This window comes from Schistosoma haematobium, chromosome 2 (assembly GCF_000699445.3).
Source record: "Schistosoma haematobium chromosome 2, whole genome shotgun sequence".
Classification (NCBI taxonomy): Eukaryota; Metazoa; Platyhelminthes; class Trematoda; order Strigeidida; family Schistosomatidae; genus Schistosoma; species Schistosoma haematobium.
The window spans coordinates 18,908,615-18,929,613 of record NC_067197.1 but is presented as its reverse complement, the minus strand read 5'-3'; the positions used below and the strand labels follow the sequence as shown (position 1 = coordinate 18,929,613).

General features: G+C 31.9%; 1 protein-coding gene across 2 annotated transcripts in view; it reads left to right on the top strand.

Moving 5' to 3' along the window:
• Positions 1 to 20,999, top strand: part of CHRNA2_6 (Neuronal acetylcholine receptor subunit alpha-2) — a gene marked incomplete at its 3' end in the record, with an annotated part of 82,873 nt that overhangs the window by 39,657 nt on the left and 22,217 nt on the right. The window contains exons 4-5 of one of the 2 annotated variants that reach the window (XM_012942153.2): positions 11,685 to 11,858; positions 15,011 to 15,285. In XM_012942153.2, the coding sequence (XP_012797607.2) occupies positions 11,685 to 11,858; positions 15,011 to 15,285 (449 nt within the window). Of the gene's footprint in view, positions 1 to 11,684; positions 12,024 to 15,010; positions 15,286 to 20,999 lie in introns of those variants that run through there. The other variant, XM_051214525.1, reaches the window with a different exon arrangement.

Below are 20,999 nucleotides of genomic sequence, written 5' to 3'. Positions count from 1 at the left end.
AAGTCTTAGTCATATGAAAATTCAAACCACTTCGTGCATTCAAAAAGTCTGTTCTCACCCTATACGTTACGTATTAACTCCTCATGGAAGAACATGAGCTCCCAACCAGCACTCGTCATCCAAACCTGTGCTGGGCAAACATTCGCCGTTCTTTCCTGTTGCTATTCATTCTTTTCGTATCTGCTTTCATTTCCAGACGTAGTGTATTCTTCGGCCTTCCTCTTTTGTGTTTCCCTTTAAGATTCCAAGTTGGGGCTTGCTTCGTGATGCCTGTACCTCTTCTTGAGTTACTGCCGGCCCCAAGCACAGGTGAAAGAGAAGGGTTGGGCATGGGGTCGTTAACTCCATCCCGTAGAAAAACATCTTGAGGTTTCAATTTGTTTTCACATTATTTTCTTTATTATCGTTTTCTCCTATTACCCTCTATTTCTAGTCTACTTAACCTTTTACTTTTAATATATAAATGTTCTTAACAAGTATATGTGTGATCAGATTGTTCGAAATTTTATTGCGCTAATATATATTAATCGTTCTGATAATCTTCATCTTATTACACTAAATGATTAATTACTTTAAATTAACGTAATACTAGGAATCTTTATTTCAAGCTATAACACATGTACACTTACGTTCAATTTAATAACACTATAAAAATTTATGATTAGTATATGATCAATTTGGTGAATACAGTGAATGAAATATCTTGAATAAACTTCATGTTACTCTTCAGAGTTTCCTATCACTCAGCTAAATATTCTGTCAGATTTATTTAAAATCGATTGAATTCAATTTGATATTTCTTTTCTTTCAAAATATCATATTCACTTCAACAAGAGAATATTCTTCTTTATTATTTACTTCTCTTATTTACATATTGAAATATATATATATGAAATGTCAAGCTTTCAACTATACAAACAACTATATTAAGAATAATGCAGTAAAACAAAATGAACTCGATAGTTTCCTATACATCATTAAATTGATGCTGTTTGTTTTGTTTTTGTTTTGTTTTTTTGTTGTTTTTTGGTGTAAAATATAAAATGAAAACTGAGCAAATTATGTTGAATGGGTTAAATACTTTTTTTTCGGGGGGGGGTTCTCGAATATTATTATAGAATTTCATGACAAATGCCAATAAATAATTTTATTCTCGGTTTATTGACTGAAAAAAAAATGATAAAACTGTTTCATTCATTTTTATTTTTTTTATTTTTTATTTATTTATTTAGAAAAATGTCAACAATAAGTTATTTTCTTAAATAGGAAATTAATATGTGGAATGGTTTAAATATAGAATGGAATTTATGAACATTATCTATGGATCTATGGAATAACAAATGATTGATATAAGTTTAGGTAGAGTAAAAGTATACAAAATTATATAAAAAAGAATTTCAATTATCAATATATGGTGAGACGATAATTTATAGACGAATCAGTCAGAAACGTTTCAGAGATCTTAAGAGCACAGAGTAAATTTCAGCACCTGATGTTCGTGTACGAATGGTTCATAGTGGATTTTAGAATTAAAAAAACGTGATAATAGAGCGACTACATTGAATGGGACTGCTAAAAAGTTCCTTTATTTGTGATTGTGCTAATCAAATAACTTGTGGACCATGTGCAGACTATCATGATGATGTTGTCTTTCAAATGTAATATGTGTTGGAGGAAGAAGTCTGCTAGAATAGGATTTTTTTCGCTAGATCCAGATGGAAGGCGTACAGATGGATACATTGACTTGCTTATTTGCATCGTGTCGTTATCCACACGTGGTATTTTGTGGACCTAACAATCGGAGTGAACACAAACAATACTGAAGCTATGTGGTCGAGGGTCAAACAGTTTTTATGTATTTACCATGGCTCCAGAGGCCGACTAATATAGAGCCTTATGGATGATTTCCTCTACTGTATTCATCAGGATATTAGAACCTCTGAACTTCTTTCTAACCTAGACAAGTTCTTAAACTATGTAAAAGGAGTGTATCCGCTTTAATTTTTTGGTTTTGTGAAATATATTTTTACTCTATACTAACCGTTTTCTGATTGGCTGATATTTCTCACACATGATTCGTTCAAAGGTCGTCCATAAAATATAGTCTCGCCCAATGTATCCGTAAGTCGTTGCCTTACTGAAACATTTACAGTATATACTGTATTTGAAAACTAAAAGCAGAAGAAACCTTCTTTCTTATAGTTTTTTTAAATGAACAGGACATTATTGAGAATTTAGCTTAACTTCTTCAAGATCAATTTAGTCTACGAAATCAAAGCCGATATCAATTGTTACTAGCAATAATTACTAAGACAGTCTTTGTTTAAGATATCAGACATGAAAAACATAAGAACGAGTCGATTATTGAAGTTTAGAAGTAAAGCTTCCTGGCTGAATTTATTTTAATATGAGATTTTCAGGAATATATATTACGATAACTGAGTGAACAGATATCAAATCTTTCCGTTTCCAACTCTAATTGTTTTGTCTAAATTTCAGTTTTTTTCCTGATTTTGAGTGATATACATTTAGACCCAATCCGTTAATATAATTTTTTTAAAATGACTTTGAATATGGACATTTGCTGTATGAACAGTAAAGGAGGGGAATCTTATCCGATTGAACAATAACAATATAACTATCTGTTAAGTAGTTTACTTTATATTATTTCTTTAAGATGATAACAACTTAATTATTTATTCATTTCATTCTATCCAGCTTTGTTGTAATTCATAAAATTCCAACACAGTAACATATGAAATGTATATTTGTATTAATATAATTATTAATTTAAAGGTTGAATTCATGAGTCAATTGAAGCTAGACCACTATGGAAAGCCTGGAAGCACTGAACTGTCATTGCGTCCTGTTATGGGACTATCGATAAATACTTGATTCAATTCTCGTGAGGCGGGATCGTGAATGCGCACTGCTGAGGAGTCTCATACTAGGGCGAAATAGCTGTTCAGTGCTTCCAGGTTTTTCATGGTGGTCTATCTTCAAATGACTCATGAATTCAACCTTTAAATTACTAAAATATTGACAAATCCTCTCTCAAATTATAATCATTAATGTTTGGTTTGCTTATGATTCAGTATTTTAGTTGTCATTTGAAATATCAAATTTTAGATTCATAATAATTCATATAACATTTTTGAACGTTTTGTGTTCTTCATTTAATATGCGCATGATTGATTATAAAAGTATGTGTAAACTTTTCATTTAATAACCGAACAAACTAGATTTTTATTATGATTACCATTATGGTAGTTACATATTACAAGTTTATTGATCGATTACATGACCCTAATGATTATACAACATTATAGAGTTCACATTAGAAACAATTTTGTTTTCATTCATATTTCATCTTATCAGATACATCCTGCAGAGTCGTTAGAATTGCATATTTGTTTAAAAGAAACAGATATCTCTATCGTTTTTTATTCTAAAATTTCACTTGTTTTCGTCAAGAATTTACGTTTTACTAAAGTTTTGAGATTACAGATTTTATAGAAATCAATTCAAAAGATTATTTTAACACCCTACATATGAACGTCTTTCTTCATATCAGTCGTATTTAACCGTTTTCATTTCTTTGTAACAGATTATTGAACATATACAAGTATAAACAAATAATCAATGTGATTTTTAATTATGCTTTTATTTCCAACTAATTACCTCCTTGATTAGAAGTAATTTGATTAATTGTTGACAAACGGGAATATACAATTATTAACTCGAAAATCCATCATATGTGTATGTATAGTGAAGCCATAACGCTTCTCCATTTCATTATTTTATGATAATTAAATATCTTTTGCCTTTTACAGTAATTATATGCCTCATTAAATCCAATCACTGGTCAATAAATAGTAGCTAATTACTCAACTCTAAGGAATATTTTCTGCAAGTTAAGTTTCTGTGAAGATATTGTGTCAGAAATATAATGAACCTAGTGAATACAAATTAAATCATTAATTCACATGTTCTTAAGCATATTTACTTATGCGAGATTGTTTGTTTTACATTGCCTAATTTATTTACTTTATTGAATACTTACCTTATCAAAAAACATTCTACTGCTTAAACATACTCAATATTGCTATTCCTTTTTATCTCGATTTACATTTGAATATGGACTAGACACTACAGTAATACAACAGAGTAATTAATGACAACATTTCTTACTGTGACAACATGTTTGAATCACTCAATAAGTACCGATTATATCAACGATCTATGTGTACCTTTCTGATGTATGCCACCTAGAACGGTACTGTAGTTCAGAGCTTCTTATCAATTGCTTCTGATCACCAACATGTATTGAAACATGATGCACAGAATGTGAGCCACGTACACCGGTAAAAACATTGTTCATCAATTGATAGGATTTTTGATTACAGCAAATGATTGAACAAATATATTGGTCATTACTTCATGATCAAACATGAACATCTGGATTCATTATGGCTTAGAAAAGTAGTAGACACATTTAGATGAACACTAAAAATATTAAATTTTCAAACTGCTTTATGTATAAATTCACTTGGCATTGTATGGCTTGTATCTTCCCATTGAGGTTCAAGACTGCAATTGATCAGTCTGTTACTGGCATATGTGCATACTGTGAGTATACTTCGATATTGCCTTAATTCACAAGCTTTTTGTAAGCAATGATGGATAATGGCTAGCAGTGGAATCCAGGACGTGAGCTTCGTCCTATTGGGGACTCGTCAGCTGGACGTACCTGCATCTCAGAGTTGATGTTCACTCTGGGACTCGAAACCCAGTACCATTCGCTTGAAGCGCTATCGCGTTATCCACTCAGCTAGTGAGTCCTTTATGTATAATATATTTAATTTATAGACAGAATCAAAATCAAGTGACAAGCTACATCTTGAAATCACTCTTTGTATCCGAATGAATCGCATAAATATAACACTTATTGTATATTTATTGTAATGTCACACTGATATTTTATATTTAATCAATTGTTTGGTGAATTATTTATGGAAAGGGAACATTTTATTAAGTGATAAACTTTTAAATTTAACGCACAACATTGAATTGTGTGTTATAGTATAAGAGTAAAGTTCCATTTTTCTGAAATCGTTTTGAAAGTTTTTTTATTGCTTATCTTTATATTACAGATAGTTATCTATGGTAGTTTTAATTTAAGGGGACAAAAAAGTTACATTAGTAGGTAATCACATGTTACCATGAAAAATTATGTATCTGTATATATTGTACTGAAACTTTGTTTTAATTAAATCTAAAAAAAGAAAAAAAGAACTAATGTTAGGTAGCCAAAAGATACCAATAGATATCAATTATTAGATGATATTTCTATTAAGTGAATTGACATTATTTTACATATTTTCAATTTCTGAATAAATAGAGTTAGTCCAGTTTTTGGTAATCATATTTACCTTTTACCATTTAAAATCATTGAATAAAATACATCTTCAAACTTAAAACATGACAAACACTTCCTAAATTATACTGAGGTAGATACCTGTCTCTAATCGACACGGATTAGCTCCACTGGTCACAGCTTCTCACTAGAACTCCAAGAATTGAAGGTGTACGAAAGAAATTGATGTTTCAATAAATGAATTATAGGGATATAAGTAGAGTATATAATAAACCATATTCATGAAAAAATCATTAATCTTTTGTACTGAAAATGAATTTTAATAATGGGAAGTTATGAACAAGTGAGAAGTACTTTTGATATTGTGTGATATCAAGCAGTTCATTGTGTTTCAAGTTGTCTATGAAGGTTATGCTAACTCTTACTGGAAAAACTATTTGAATAAAAAAAATACAACTCATCAATAAAGTTGAACTATAAATAGTTACATATGAATTCAGTATTGTGGAATAATATCTGAAAATTGTCAGTTTTTCGATACTAAATGCCTTATGATTAGGTCACTAAATTAGAATTCATATTCATAATTACTATTAGAAATTACTATCCAATTAATAATGATGAAATGGTCTTTATATTTTTTATTGGAATGTAACTTAGTTTCTGAGTGACATATCTTAACAAAATAATTCAGAAACTTTAATAACAAAACCAACAATCATTCATAATAACAATTAGAATTCGAAAGTATTCGTTTATTTCAAGACTTTTATAATAGTCACGATAGCATATACACTACACTATTAATAAATTACATGGTCTTTTAAGTTGTAAAGATTTTTACTGTCCTCTTGATGATATACGGGAAAGGAATTTATCGATCTCGGATGGAATACGTGCCTGCTGATTGGATTAGTTCGTAGCACCATTTAATCGAAGGTTTTGGCTACATTTGGATAGATGCTAATATCTACCAAGTAAATGTCAGTATAGGGGATCTAATAATTATGATTATTATGTGGTTATTACAAAAAATGGCATCCAAATAGTATATTGACAGTTGAAATATAATTTTATTGAAGAAAACCTATTTGGTTTTTTTCATCTATTCATATAATGCATACATAATATGCACATCAGACTTCAATCGATACTAAGCCTAGCTGGGAGAATTCGAATTAACACAAAACAGATAATCAGTGTAACTTGCTTTTGGACATTTTTCCAGTTGATTCTAGTCCATTGTAAAAGTGTTTCCTCAATAAAACACTACGTAGTTAATCATAGTAAGCACTATTTGATTTACTCTATTTAATACTTCTAGATAAGAAGAAACAGTGTGTGTATTATAAGATGGTTTATATGCAAGCAATGAAATTCATGGCTTTCATTTAATCTTATTTATGACTCCTCAGCTGCGCGTACCTGAATCTAACTGCCTTTTTGACTTTTTTTTCAAATTCCAACGGGTTATCCACTAAATAATTAAGTGCAGATGACCATTGGTTCGTGTATGTTCTAGTTAATGACAATAGGTTCAAATATTAATATAAACATCAACGATGAGATCTAGGTTAATCGAGCTAAGAAGTCTCGAATAGAACAAAACATGTCATAAATTCCATGATCAGCCACTAATCAACTTTATTCCATACAATGTTTCTTGTCTAAAAGATCAATAAATGCTTATGCACGCATTATGTGAATGGATAAAAAAGCATGAAAAATTAGTACTGAATAAGTATTTTGTTTTAAATAAAATTGTTTCACCTAGCAATATACAATTTGAATTGCATGTTTTTATAATAACCACATAATAATCATAATTGTCAGATCCCAAAAACTGACATTTACTTGGCATATGTCAATGCAAAATGTGATTTACTTCAGGCTTCATAATAGTGAATAATGAAAAATATGTTTATATCTAAAAGAAAAAAAAGATAAAATGACGTGAAATTATAGAAAGAATTTCAGGTTTAAATAGACGTTATAACGACTTTTGTCTATTTTAAACATACATTTTTGAACGAAAATCGAACTAAACCAGAAAACTGACTAAACTTGAAAGTGTGCACATTGAGTCCGGTTACTTTAATACAAAAACATCGTGCTAGTTACAAACAGTAAGAATTAACAGTTTAAGGGTTGTGAAGATTGGTAAACTTTTGATTGAGATCATGTACCAATTGATGTTAGACCATCACTGAAAACATGGAAGCACCGGACGACTGTTTCGTCCTATTGCGGGACTCCTCAGCAGCGCGCATCCACGATCCTGCTGGCGGGATTCCAACCCAGGGAACGCGCGCGAACACTTTTTTTATTATGTTCTGATATGCTGTGGTCATTTGTTCATTACAAGTCAATGTAAAACTGACTTTAGTAACCAATAAATTGATAGACAAACTATTCTATAGTTTGTTAGCGATTTGGTAATAACAGACATCACACTATGAGATGACATTGTAAATTAGTTCTTTATCATGAATTTGTGTACAGTTCTGATAAAAAAACTCAAAGGTTGATATAAGCACATGTGAGTAGACGTTCGAAACGAGACAAAATCTATTATGAAAAAAGCATCTCATGAATCTTTGTATCCAGGCCAAATAAACAGTACTACTAATAATAGTTCATCGAAATCTCAACAACAAAACATCCAAACATATGTTATTTAACTGGAAGAAAATGTAAACAAAATAACTCAAAAGACTGAGAGAAATAGATGTATGACAAAAAATATTCTTCTATAACCGATAACTTGGCAACAGTATCATGAGCTTTAAATGTAAGACAAAATATACTATAATTTCGACCATTGATTCAAACACACTTTTCTAATGATTACAATTAGTATATCAAATTGTAAATGATAATTAGTTATTACAAATTGCTATCTCATGGACTTCCTAAATGTTTAAGCCTTGAATTCACTATGAGTTAAAACAGAAACTAGTCATCTTGGTAATGAAGATGAATCTATTTGTTTAACCTGTTTGAAGCAGTTTACACTTTAAGTTTTACATTTACGTTGATTACTTATGCATAAAATAAACTTGCTTTAATGTTACATAAGTTTATTTCTAATCATTTTTCTCTTATGTACAATCAGTAATTTATTAATTATATAATAAGTTCTATATGAATAAACATTCATCTGACAAGAAATACTAAATTTATCTGCAATACTTCTGCAAACCTGTAGAGATTTTAGCGTTTACACTTTTTCGCAATTCAAATATCCCAGTTATTAGCCTGATTAATTAGCAAGTAGTTAAAATACTTTATAAAAAATATTTTACTAATGAAATACAAGTTAGATTTGTTATTGCTTAGAATTGCTATCCAATAGTTCAAGATATAAATATTAGAGTTTAAGGATATATAAAGATATTTTAATGTAGTTTGTGTTACGGCATCCTTGATGACCATTCCATGTTTCTATATCATATGAAAAGATCCAGTTCTTGAATTTTATCAAGTATAATACAAGGCTAATAAATTTCCAAGTAAAGGTACTTTAAGAAAAGAATAAAGATGAGTAAATTATAATCCATATTTCGTACTAATTTTTAATATGATTGGTTATACCTACGATTATCTGCAAGTATCACTATTCTTTTGATAGTTTCAAAATATCTGAAAACGATGTGGAGGACATGAAAGTAGTTGTGACGTTGCCGTTGAGTTACTTACGTATATAGTTAAGCTAGTTTCTCCGCGTGAAGAAAGATAGGATCATCACCACCATTCACTATCCAGCTCGTGTCCCGAGCAATCCTTTCCAGCTCTCTCCAGTTTCTAATCATTCTCTACCATGTATGCTTCCGATTTTCCACATTGTGTGTTCTTGGGTCTTCCACGTTTCCGTTAAACCTTCAGGAATCCCAGTTAGCACTTTCCTCGTGATGCAGTTTGACGATTGCCATAATGAATGTCCTACACACCTCCAACGTATTTTACCTATTTTCTTTTCAAATGGAAGTTGGTTTGTTATCTTCTACAGTAGGCTGTTGCTGATAGCATTTAGCCAACGGAAATTGCGTATCTTGAGTAGACAATTGTTTATAAATACTTTTGCTCTCTTGATGATGGTTGTGGTAGTTTCTTAAAATTCAGGTCCGTATGGTAGAAACTTTCATATTGAAGACTGTGACTTTGATATTTGTTGAAAGTTGTTTTAAGTTTCATATCTTCTTCGATTGTGTTCTTCGATCCTGTTCAGCAACACTGTTGAAACCTTTCCGTAATGCCGATAGTAGTGTAATTCCTCTTTAGACTCCACATTTGCTCAGATCTTCATACTTTGTTATCTTGATGAATATCCTTCTTCCCAGTTCATTGGCAGCACTTGTTCTTCCTCACATCTTCCTTAGTAGAACATAGAGCATCTTTGCAGTAGTTTCTATGTATGACTTCAGTGCTTCAGCTGGTATATTTTCCGATTCTGTTGCTTTCCTACTCTTCATTTGTCTGATGGCCATGATGATTTGTTCCGTTTTGATGGAGTTTTGTTCTCTGGTCTGGATGGTTTGTTCATGGAGCTTTCATCGTTATTCTTAGTGACATTATCGGCACAAACTTTAGGTAGAAATTCGAACATTTCACTTCTACCTGAAGTTTATGCTGATGATGTTACTTAGAATAACAATGAAAGCTCCACGAACAAAACATTCAATTCAGAGAACAAAACTCCATCAACTCCATTGTGATCTCTATTTCTTCCGTCGATAGTAGAGTGACGTCCCAAGACCGGATAGACTAGCTAGTGGTGGAGTCTTTTCTGTCTAGTAGTACAGTGACACAAGAATATTTTTTACAATATTATAATGATTTTTCAGCTCCGAATTAACGACATATTGCAATACATTCTTTTTTTTCAACATTTTAAGTAAGCTATATTTACGAATGTCATGTATAGCTTTCTCAATTACAAGGATTCTATGCCATTTCTCACTTTGCAGATCCCATCAAACATGATGTTTTACAAGAGACTTTGACTCTACTCTACATTAATCGCTATTCACCTAATCCCTCGTTCTGATAGATGAATGATAGTCTCTACAGTTCAGTCGTTGTTTATCTTGCAGATGATATTAGTATTACACAAAGAATTAAGAGTGTATAAAGTAGTTAATAGACATTATTATTAGATAGAAAATAACAAAAAATGAAAATCTTTAGTAAAGTTGAACAATTTAAAAACAGGTACACAAAAAAATTAGCCTGATCGTAACACATATCATTGTATATAAATATTTCCAACGATCAGCGGCTAGTTGAGAGAGCTGAAATTTCTAAGTTTGGTCCATGGTGGACAGAACTATTGAAGAGATCAAAGAAATGATAAATCCGTTATTCATTATTCCTTGATTTTCAACAAAACTTCAAATGATATTAATTTGTGAATAATTCAAGGGAAAAAATATTTCAACATTTTTCTTTGAACACCCACAAAATCTGAATTAGTTTGATAATATTTCAAATTAAACAAATTTACCAATGTTTTTTTTCCTTTTATTTCCAACCATTTTTTTCTTATCACTTCTTTAATTATTTGTATTTTATGTATTTTTTTCACATAATAAATCAATTATCTATCGATATCTGCACAGACACTCAACTCTACATCAGAAAACTTAAATCTAGCTTATCGGAAATGTAATTATCTAGCGTAACCCTTACTGACAAATTTATATTTCTCCAGTATTCACATTGTTTTTTTTATAGAATTTCAATTTATAATCAGAAGGAGTTTTGTGGAGATTGTAGTAACTTCAATAGTTGAGATCATGAGTCAGTTGAAACTAGGCCACCAAGAAAAACCTGGAAGCACTGGACGACCGTTTCGTTCTATTATGGGACCTATTGGTCTCACGAGCTAGCGTTTAACCACTAGACCACTCAGCCGGCATCCAACGGTGTTAATGTTTAACTTCAACTAATGTACGAAATCGAGCGACACATCTACCATTGTCATCAGTCAGTTACTGTCTCACAACATACGAGATTGAACTGACTGATAGGTCCTGGGTTCGAATCCCGCGAGGCGGGGTCGTGGATACGCACACCTGAGAAGTCCCACAATAGAATGAAACGGCCGTCTGCTTCCACGTTTTCCAAGGTGGTCTAGCTTCAATTGGCTCATGATCTCAACTATTCAACTTATAAGTTGCATTTAATGAATGTGAATTGAAACGTTTTAATTGTATCTAATAATGTACAGTTAAATTGATAAAATTCGATGTTAAATGTTAAATGAAATATTATTTTAAGCCCAATGATTATTTTTCTTTCAACTCAGCGCCGATGAACGCTTAGAAGAACGACGAGAATGTGCTGTAAGAGTTGATCACAATGGTGTAGTAGAGTGGCATCCAATGGCAATTTATAAAAGCACATGTCCTGTGAAGATTAAATATTTTCCATATGATAAACAAGTCTGTTATCTTCGCTTTGGACCATGGACTTTTGACAGGTAAGAAATGAATTATGTGTATAAATTCTTGAAACGAATAAATACTGTTAGTAATATGGGACTTTGTGAGACTGTTTGGCAGTTTTTCAACCTGTTGGTTAAACTTTATTTCGAGTCAGGAATAGATATGCATCATCCTAAGTTACAAAATTGAAGCTATACGTTGAAATAAAATTAACAGGAGAAAAAACAAAAAGTTGAAATAATAGTAGTCTCAATCATTATAAGAGAAATAAAACATTATAGAACACTGTTCATGAGAGGAATGAACTCGAGAGATAAATAATATCGAAAATGACGACTCGGAGGAAGATAAGGATTTGATGCATCGGGGCTACCTACCTCACACAGGTTCTCCAGGGATTAATCACGGTTATCACTCGGAAACTGACAGTGTGGCCTGTAGCAACCGGCATTGCTCAGTTCAGCAGTCAGTGACTCTACAGACTGACTCCATGATTTGTTTTGCCCAACGATCAGCCTTTTCCTAGTAGATTCTTATTCTAGACAAAACTGAGCATCGATATATGTGATAGGAGCACGTGTTGTTTTATCACTGTTATAGTTGGTTAAGCACAACTTCAGACCCAGGTCTTCTCAATTACGGATACAAATCACTTCTTATACTAATCATGTATCATCACCTAAACACTACACATCATAAATTATTCACAATTAAACTGTCGCATCTTTAAAAAAATAATTTTTTTGGAAGCATTCGTGATCAGGTCACTAATTAGAGAAGCATTTGTTTACACAGTTTATTTCTGACTCATTTCGCCTTATGCCTGTAGAACTAGTGACCTTTTGGCCTTATAGTGACATAATGATTTTCACCTAAACAATAACTCAATGACCATGGATAATGACAGAGAATTTTTTATGCTCATCAGTTCAGCATGCTTCTCTAATCCGATAAGCAGTCAAAAACAAACACAGAAAGCGGTTTATTTTCCTATTCTTCTCTATTCAATTTAATCCATAAAACGTATGACATTATTCCATAAAAACCCAACCACACACCAATACATAAGTATAATAACGTGTACATGACTAAACCAGAAGTCTACTTATGAAGAATTTAAAATCGAAATTTGTGCACATAATCACTAACTGTAAGGTATCTTTTGAGTACTTCCATTCAATCAAGTAAGGTATCAAATTTATATCTCATCAATAATATTAGGTAACCTAATTCATCGTAATGAAATATTTTTCTAGTAAAATATATTTTGTGATTCAACTAACTATATGATTGAATAATAATACATTCAAAATGATGGTGTTCATCAAAATTAGCATCTGATGCTGTGCATTAGATATCAATATTAACCAGTTTGATTTGCCAAAAAATTAATTACTGAATGTTGTCATTTTCTGCCTGTAGAAACAATACATTTCTCAGGCAATAATTTGTCCCCCCCCCTAAAAAAACTTTTTAATAGTCTGATTATGATAAATAAAGATCTGTATGCATAGACATAGAAGTCAGATAGATTACTAAGATGCAACTGATAACCCTAATACAAGCTGTAGAATAGAGAGTTATTTCTAGTTAAAAAACAAAATAGTAATAGTCTATCAACTAACCTTTTAATAATTATAGCATTTTCTATAATTGAAGAGAAAAAAACAGACCTTATTGCGTGTTATAGTTTATTTATAGTTTGCATCCGAGACAAATAATTAGTCTTTTTATTTCCTTTTAAATAACGCAAATAAACAAATCTAATCCACTAAAAGTCTAAGGTTTGATCAGCAAAATAAATCAACTTCAAAAATTATAAATAAAATATGAAAGATGAATAAGCATTATTATTCGTGAATAAATTCAATAAGCAACTGAACAATATAAATTAACTTAACCCATGAATAAATCATTTCGAAGATTAGTATCCGACTCAGTGTAGATCTTGCTGACTTATAATATCTTTAAATTTATAGTAAATTCATTTATTAAACTAAAAATAAAAAAAATCTTATAAAGTAATTAAGATTTATGAAATGATTCGAACTATCAAACTGATAACTATTCAGTAAAAGTGCCATACGACGGACTACAGTACAAGGTCGTGCATGGAGGACAGCTGACAGACGCATTCCAAGTAAGGACCGGGGTCAGACAAGGCTGCCTACTCTCTCCCTTCCTCTTTCTTCTGGTGGTCGACTGGATTATGAAGACCTCGACATCTGAGGGAAAACACGGAATACAATGGACAGCTCAGAATCAATCAGACGACTTGGACTTCACAGATGACCTAGCACTCCTATCCTATACACACGAACAAATGTAGATAAAGACAACCAGTTTAGCAGCAGTCTCTGTATCAGTAGGCCTCAGCATACACAAGGAGAAAACCAACGTTCTCAAATACAACACGGAGAACAGCAATCCAATCACTCTTGATGGCGAAACTCTGGGAGATTTAGAATACTTCACATACCTGGAAAGCATGATCGATGAACAAGGAGGATCAGATGCAGACGTGAAGGCAAGGATTGGCAAAGCAAGGACCGCATTCCTACTATTGAAGAACATATGGAACTCAAAAGAACTTTAAACCAATATCAAAGTGTGAATCTTCAATACCAACGTCAAGGCAGTCCTACTGTACGGAGATGAAACTTGGAGAACTACAACAACCACCATCAAAAAGGTACAAGTATTTATAAATAGCTGTCTACGCAAGATACTCAACATCCATTGTACGGATACCATCAGCAACAACCTTCTGTGGGAGAGAACAAACCAGCTTCCAGCTGAAGATGAAATTATGAAAAGACGATGGAAATGGATAAGACATACGTTACTCAAACCGTCAAACTGCATCACGAGGCAAGCCCTGACTTGGGATCCTGAGGGGAAGCGTAAAAAATGAAGGCCAAAGAACACATTACGTCGGGAAATAGAAGCAGATATAAAAAGGATTAGTTGGAACTGGAAGGAGCTGGAAAAGATTGCTCAGGACAGGGTTGGATGGAGCGGCCTATGCTCCTTCACGAGGAGTATCAGGCGTAAGTAAGTAAGTAAGTAATCATATGAATATTGAAAAAATGAGTATGAAACAGTTTAGTTGATCATTTGCATTTAATTAACTATATGGTAAAATTATAAATGAATTATTTACTTGTTTGTAAATCTTTTATTTTAGCGCTCGAGTTAATATAACATTTTATGATGAAGGTTTCAGTATGAAAGATTATGTTGAAAGTCCTGAATGGTCAGTTTTAAATTATTGGCAAAAACATAGAACACACGCTTATCCATGCTGTCCAGAACAATATTCTGATACATTATTTTTCATCAAAATTGAACGACAAGCAGCTTATTACAACTATATATTGATTTTACCTTGTTTCTTACTGTCTTCATTAACCCTAGTTTTATTTTGGCTTCCACCTGAGACACCGGCAAAAATGGTTCTTGGTAAGTTAACTGATTATTGGGTAAATATATCTATTCAGATGATGCTTGAAACTGTGTATGAATAAGCATAGAAGATTTCTTCAAGTTAAATCTATGAACCACAGATACGTTTGTATAAAACTTCAAGGAAACATTCTCAGGAAACAATGTTTTCATGTATACAGAATTCCAGTATACCCTAAATTAACTGAAAACTTGACCACTTGCTGTAACGTTTCATCATTGCTTTAATAATTCAAGAATCAGCTCATAAGTCTTTACAAGTCAATCTTATTTACAGAAAAACTTGTACTTTTAAAAATTTCCCTCAGGTTTTCATGAGTTAGATTTTTTCTAATTTAGAATAACCGATTTATGGATGAATGAGAAACGTTGCACAGTCGTAAATATAAAACGCTTTTTATTAGCTTTACAAAAAGAGATAAATAGTAGATAGCAGTAGAACCTAGGATACGCATTTCGTCCTATTTTAGTGCTCATCTATTGGATATACATGCACTTCAGTATTAATGTTCACATTAGAACACTAATCTACTACATTCCGATTCAAACACCAGAAGAATTTAAATAGACACTTTCTAGTACAATCGGGTGGAGGAGTTGAATTCAATTGTGAAGGTTCTTTGAAGATTCTCATTGTTAACGTGTTCTTCATTTGAAGCGAAGAATATAGGATTCGAGTGCTTGTGTTAGCATCACCAGTGGTGTACAGGTTCATCCAGCTGTGGAGTCCAAAGTAGAACGAAACGCACGTCATAAATCTCACTTTTAAGCACTATTCGACTATGCTTGGAATTTTTGCGTTTTAATGGTAATATCAAGGTAATCTGCACAAGATACAAACATACCGAAATAAGATTGATCAGTTGCATTCTACATCAATAGAAAGATTAAAATAACGAGTACAAATGATTCGCTATTAGTTGTTTGAACATCTATGTAAATAATCCAAATGGTTTCACAAAGAATCACCTTTATATATACAGCATAAATCACTGATGAATTTCATTATTTTTTAAATAACTGAATCATAACGGAAAAACAATCACGCATGATAATTATGTATTTAATTTCACCTGTTACCACTCATGGTGGAGCATAGGTCGCCCACCAGCATTCTCTAACCAACTCTGTCCTGAGCTCTTCTTTCATATTGTTTTCAGTTTCTAGTCATTCTTTTCATGTCTGCTTCCGATTCTCCACATTGTGTGTTCTTGGGTCTTCCACGTTTCTGTTAAACTTTCAGGAATCCCAGTTAGCATTTTCCTCGTGATGCAGTTTGATGATTTCCATATTGTATGTCCTACCCACATCCAACGTCTTTTACCTATTTTCTTTTCAAATGGAAGTTGGTTTGTTCTCTTCTACAGTAAGATGTTGTTGATAGCATCTAGCCAACGGTAATTGATGATAATTGTAATAGTTCTCGAAGTTTCAGGTTCGTATATTAGGTCTGTCTTGATGTTCGCATTGGAAATTATGACTTTGATATTGGTTGATAATTGTTTTGAGTTCTATGTGTTCTTCAACTGTACGAATGCTGCCGTCACTTTGCCAATCCTTACCTTCACACCTGCATCAGATCCTGGCTGTTCACCGATGATCCTTACCAGGTATGTAAAACTTTCCACCTCTTACAAAGATCCTCCATCAAGTATGATTGCGTTAGTGTTCTTCATGTTTTATTTGAGGATCTTCTTCCGTTCTTCATGTGTGTTGAGGCCTACTGGTGCAGAGTCTGTTGTTACACTAGTTTACTTCATCTTCATTTGTACGTGTGTATGGGATAGATGGGTTAAGTAATCTTTGAAGTACAAATCTTCTAGTTGCATCAAAGATGTTCATTGTATTCCGTGTTCCCTCTCAGATATCGAGATGTTCATAATCCAGTCAACCACAGGAGTGACACATATAGCAAGGTCTGTATGTGCTGCTTCGATGTTTGGTGGTGTCACTGAAGCTGGTCTATCTAAAAGTCCTTCAAACTGTTCTACTCATCTGCTCCTCTGTTCTTGAATCTCAGTGATTGTCTTACAAAAAATGATAGTACATCTTAGTATCAACCCATAGATTCGCTTTTACTCTATCTTTGAAAAATTCAATGACATTTACCACTTACTTAAAATCTGCTGTGATAGTGCTGAATCAAGTTTCGATTACAGTTAATGTGACAACTTGTTGTTCTTTGTATTCTTTTAGCAACATCTGTTTTTTGTATGATTAATTGTTACTTTTATTCTATTCGATCTACTACTCGATTGAGCTTTCTTAGTTTCTGTGAATCATCTGATTCAAGATTGAGATATTCATGTTTATTGATCTCTAGGTAGTAATTATCATCACGTTTTTCAAGTCTGCAATACTGATTTAACTTCATAATGAACTTTTCCTTACAACTGTAGATACGAAAGCTAGGTTTAAAATTTCTTCCCACTACTTCTATGGACGTGAAATCTATACAAAATCAGGTTTAACTAGTAATTACACTGTAATAGACCAGAAGAGTTCAGTCCGTAATAGTAATTAGATAAGGATCGCTTGATGTCTAATGATCAGTCAGTGTAAATTTACCAAAAGGTTTATGTAAGTTATCAGTATTGAACCATTTATCTAGTATATACGATATTGCGATCTTATTTCAATCTCAATAGTAGTTGTGTTTAGTTACTTCGTAAATTTTAAAAGTCTTATTATTCATAAACATTAATTTGCAACCGACTGTTAGTCAAATATCACATGGAATGTATCAAGATACTGACGAATAACTTCATTCTTGTCCAACAGTAGTTAATTTCATAGGTTCGTTGGTAACCTTTTACTTCCTTAACGATGGATATGTATGCATGTTCATAAACTTAACTTGGAGAATGCAACTGAAATAAGATATCACTGATGTAAATGGTTTTGGCATATGATGAAGAACTATTTTGAGATAATTGTAGGAAATAAGGTCGAAGATGACTGATCGATTTTGTATACTTCATTATGGTAGGTTATTTTCGATTAGAAATCTTTCAACTATATCTTACTTCTACCATCTATTCACATAATTCTTTTGTATTCAACGAAAAAATTTGATAAATGAGAGATATTTTCCATTTTTGTTGTCTCTATTTTCCATTTTTGTCCGCAACTGACTTTTTTGTTTCACTTTTGAAGATAAACACCTTTTACGTCTCTTTCTCTCTCTCTTGTTTACAAGCACACACACGTACAAACAATAAAACATAAATATAGCTACATAGAGTGAATAATAATGAAGGTAAAATTATTATATTTATTATTATCATTACTGCGGTTGCTGGTATGTTTCACAGGCTTATTGAAATACGAATCAGAGGTAGACTTTCGTCAAGTTTCTATTATTTTACTCTTCCCACTTCTTTTCCGGTTTCCTATATTTTATCATTAGGACAAAAAAATTGAATTCATTTTAACAATGATTGTAATAATGACTTTGCAAATACTTATCGATCAAATGATTGAGAGAAAAACAAAGTTATTATAGAACATTGTAAATTATTTGTTAAGAGAATGATTATAATATATGGCTGTGTTATGTAAACAAGAATCCTTTACTTTGCATCTAAGTGAATTTATGTGTAAACAAATAATAGTAATTGCCTTTTTGTCAAGTTTTAGCAATTCAAATCATATTATTTGTTATTGAATGTATGTCATGAAATACCGTTTGATTATGTGAATTATTCGGGACCGATGATTCTTTATAATCACGAAAATGTTATTTTGCATATCAATTGCTACGTATTTTTTTGCAAAGTGATTAACAGAATTAATCACGATCCATATTAGTCACTGGCAATGCCACTTGTTGTCACGATGGTTGATGCTTCTGTTGAATTGTAGATACACTTAGCTAAAAAAAAGTACAAACTAGAATAAACAGTGGATCGAGTGGTTTACACTGGTCAAATTCACTCAACTAACAACAAAATTTCTTTGGTTTGATGACTGATTTACATGTTCTGATAACCTATTTGACAACATGATGTCAGCGTCAAATACTTTTTTGATCTATGATTTTAAAATGAGGATCCAATAAGACTTAAATGTACTTAAACTTTCATGATTGTTTGGATTCCTGGTAGTCATTATTATGAGCACTAATTTTTGGATGTTATTAGGTCAGAGTTGTTGAATTCCTTCTTTTAAACACAACTACTTGCTTTTGTGAACCATTCACCCTTATGTGATGCAAACACCTTTACGCATAAAATTCTTAAAAGTAAATATTTTTTTAAATCCTCATGTATGTTATGTCACTTATGTTTTATATACTGATGAGGATTTTAATTCAGGACTCACCTTTCGCTTCATTTTGTGTTATTAGCTTAGGGTACCGGCGTTTGTGTAAACATTGAAACCGAAACTGAAATCCTTTGATTATCATTTCAAATGCTTCAAAATAATAGTTGTCAATATTTTTGAAGAGTATGATACTTTTATCAATTCAAGTGGCTTGTATTATACAGATGTCATTGCTCTCCACGATCTTAAATCCAGTTAGCTTCTACGCAAACCATCATTACAACAAGCCAATCCGACAGCAACGAGACTCGAATCCTCTAAACCCATAAATACAATGAATTAACCGCAATCAGATAATAATGTAATAATAAATAAGAAGGGAATGCTCATTGTATACAAATAGTGAAGTTAAAATTCAAGGTTAGCGTTGTCATATCCGAAGAAAACCTCAACAATAAAATTGTAAGTCGGACGACACTGTAAATTTCATAGGGACGATAGACGAGGATTCATCTAACACAAAAAATCAGTCAAAAAATACCCAAATTAACTTATTATTCACACTAATTCACTGTCAAATTAATATAAATTAAATTGAGTAGTATTTGACTTCAATTAACCAACGACTTATTGTATGAACACATATTTACAATATCATGAGATTAATCATCTGTAACCAGCAGTTATATGCAATTAACCAGCACAGAACTAATTCACTCCTCCTTAAAATGTGATAATTTCCTATGGATGATTGGAAAATATTGATTTTAATTTTTTCCTCTCACTCCAATAAATTACGTCCTTGTTCACAATATCAAGCATTCCACACTGTAACATGTAAAACTATTTCATATTAAAAACGATTATTATCGACTAAAATAACCTGGTGATTTGTATGTTCATTATTAATTAATCAGTACAGAGAGCTAGCAAAAGTGATGAGATTATGGTATACATGATGTTTATAAGAAAATAATTAGTTTTTTTAGGGTTTACAGTGGATTTTTCGCCTCCTTAAAGTAGATCATGTCTTCTACAAAAGCTCATTCAGTCGAGAATTTATTAGTGTCTGCTTTGGTCACTTAAGGATTCAAATATATTTTTATAAATAGGTTTTATAGCATTCCAACAAATATATGTGCATCATTCTTCAAAGTTCTACGGCTTTATGTATTGAAACAATTTGTTCACAACCAGTCAAATAATAGGTCTAGCATGTCATGCCATTCGATGAACAAAATATCTTCACTATTCAATATTTTTCCAATGATATGACTTGATTCAAGAGTTTACTCCGGAAAAGAAGGACGGTGCGAATTTTTATTAATTTATGTATCAGATAGAATTTATACTAGAAATTTTGTTTCATGCACTTTTATTGCCTATTATCTCATTTATATTATGTGATGGAATCATAAGACATTTCAGCACATAACAAATTTACT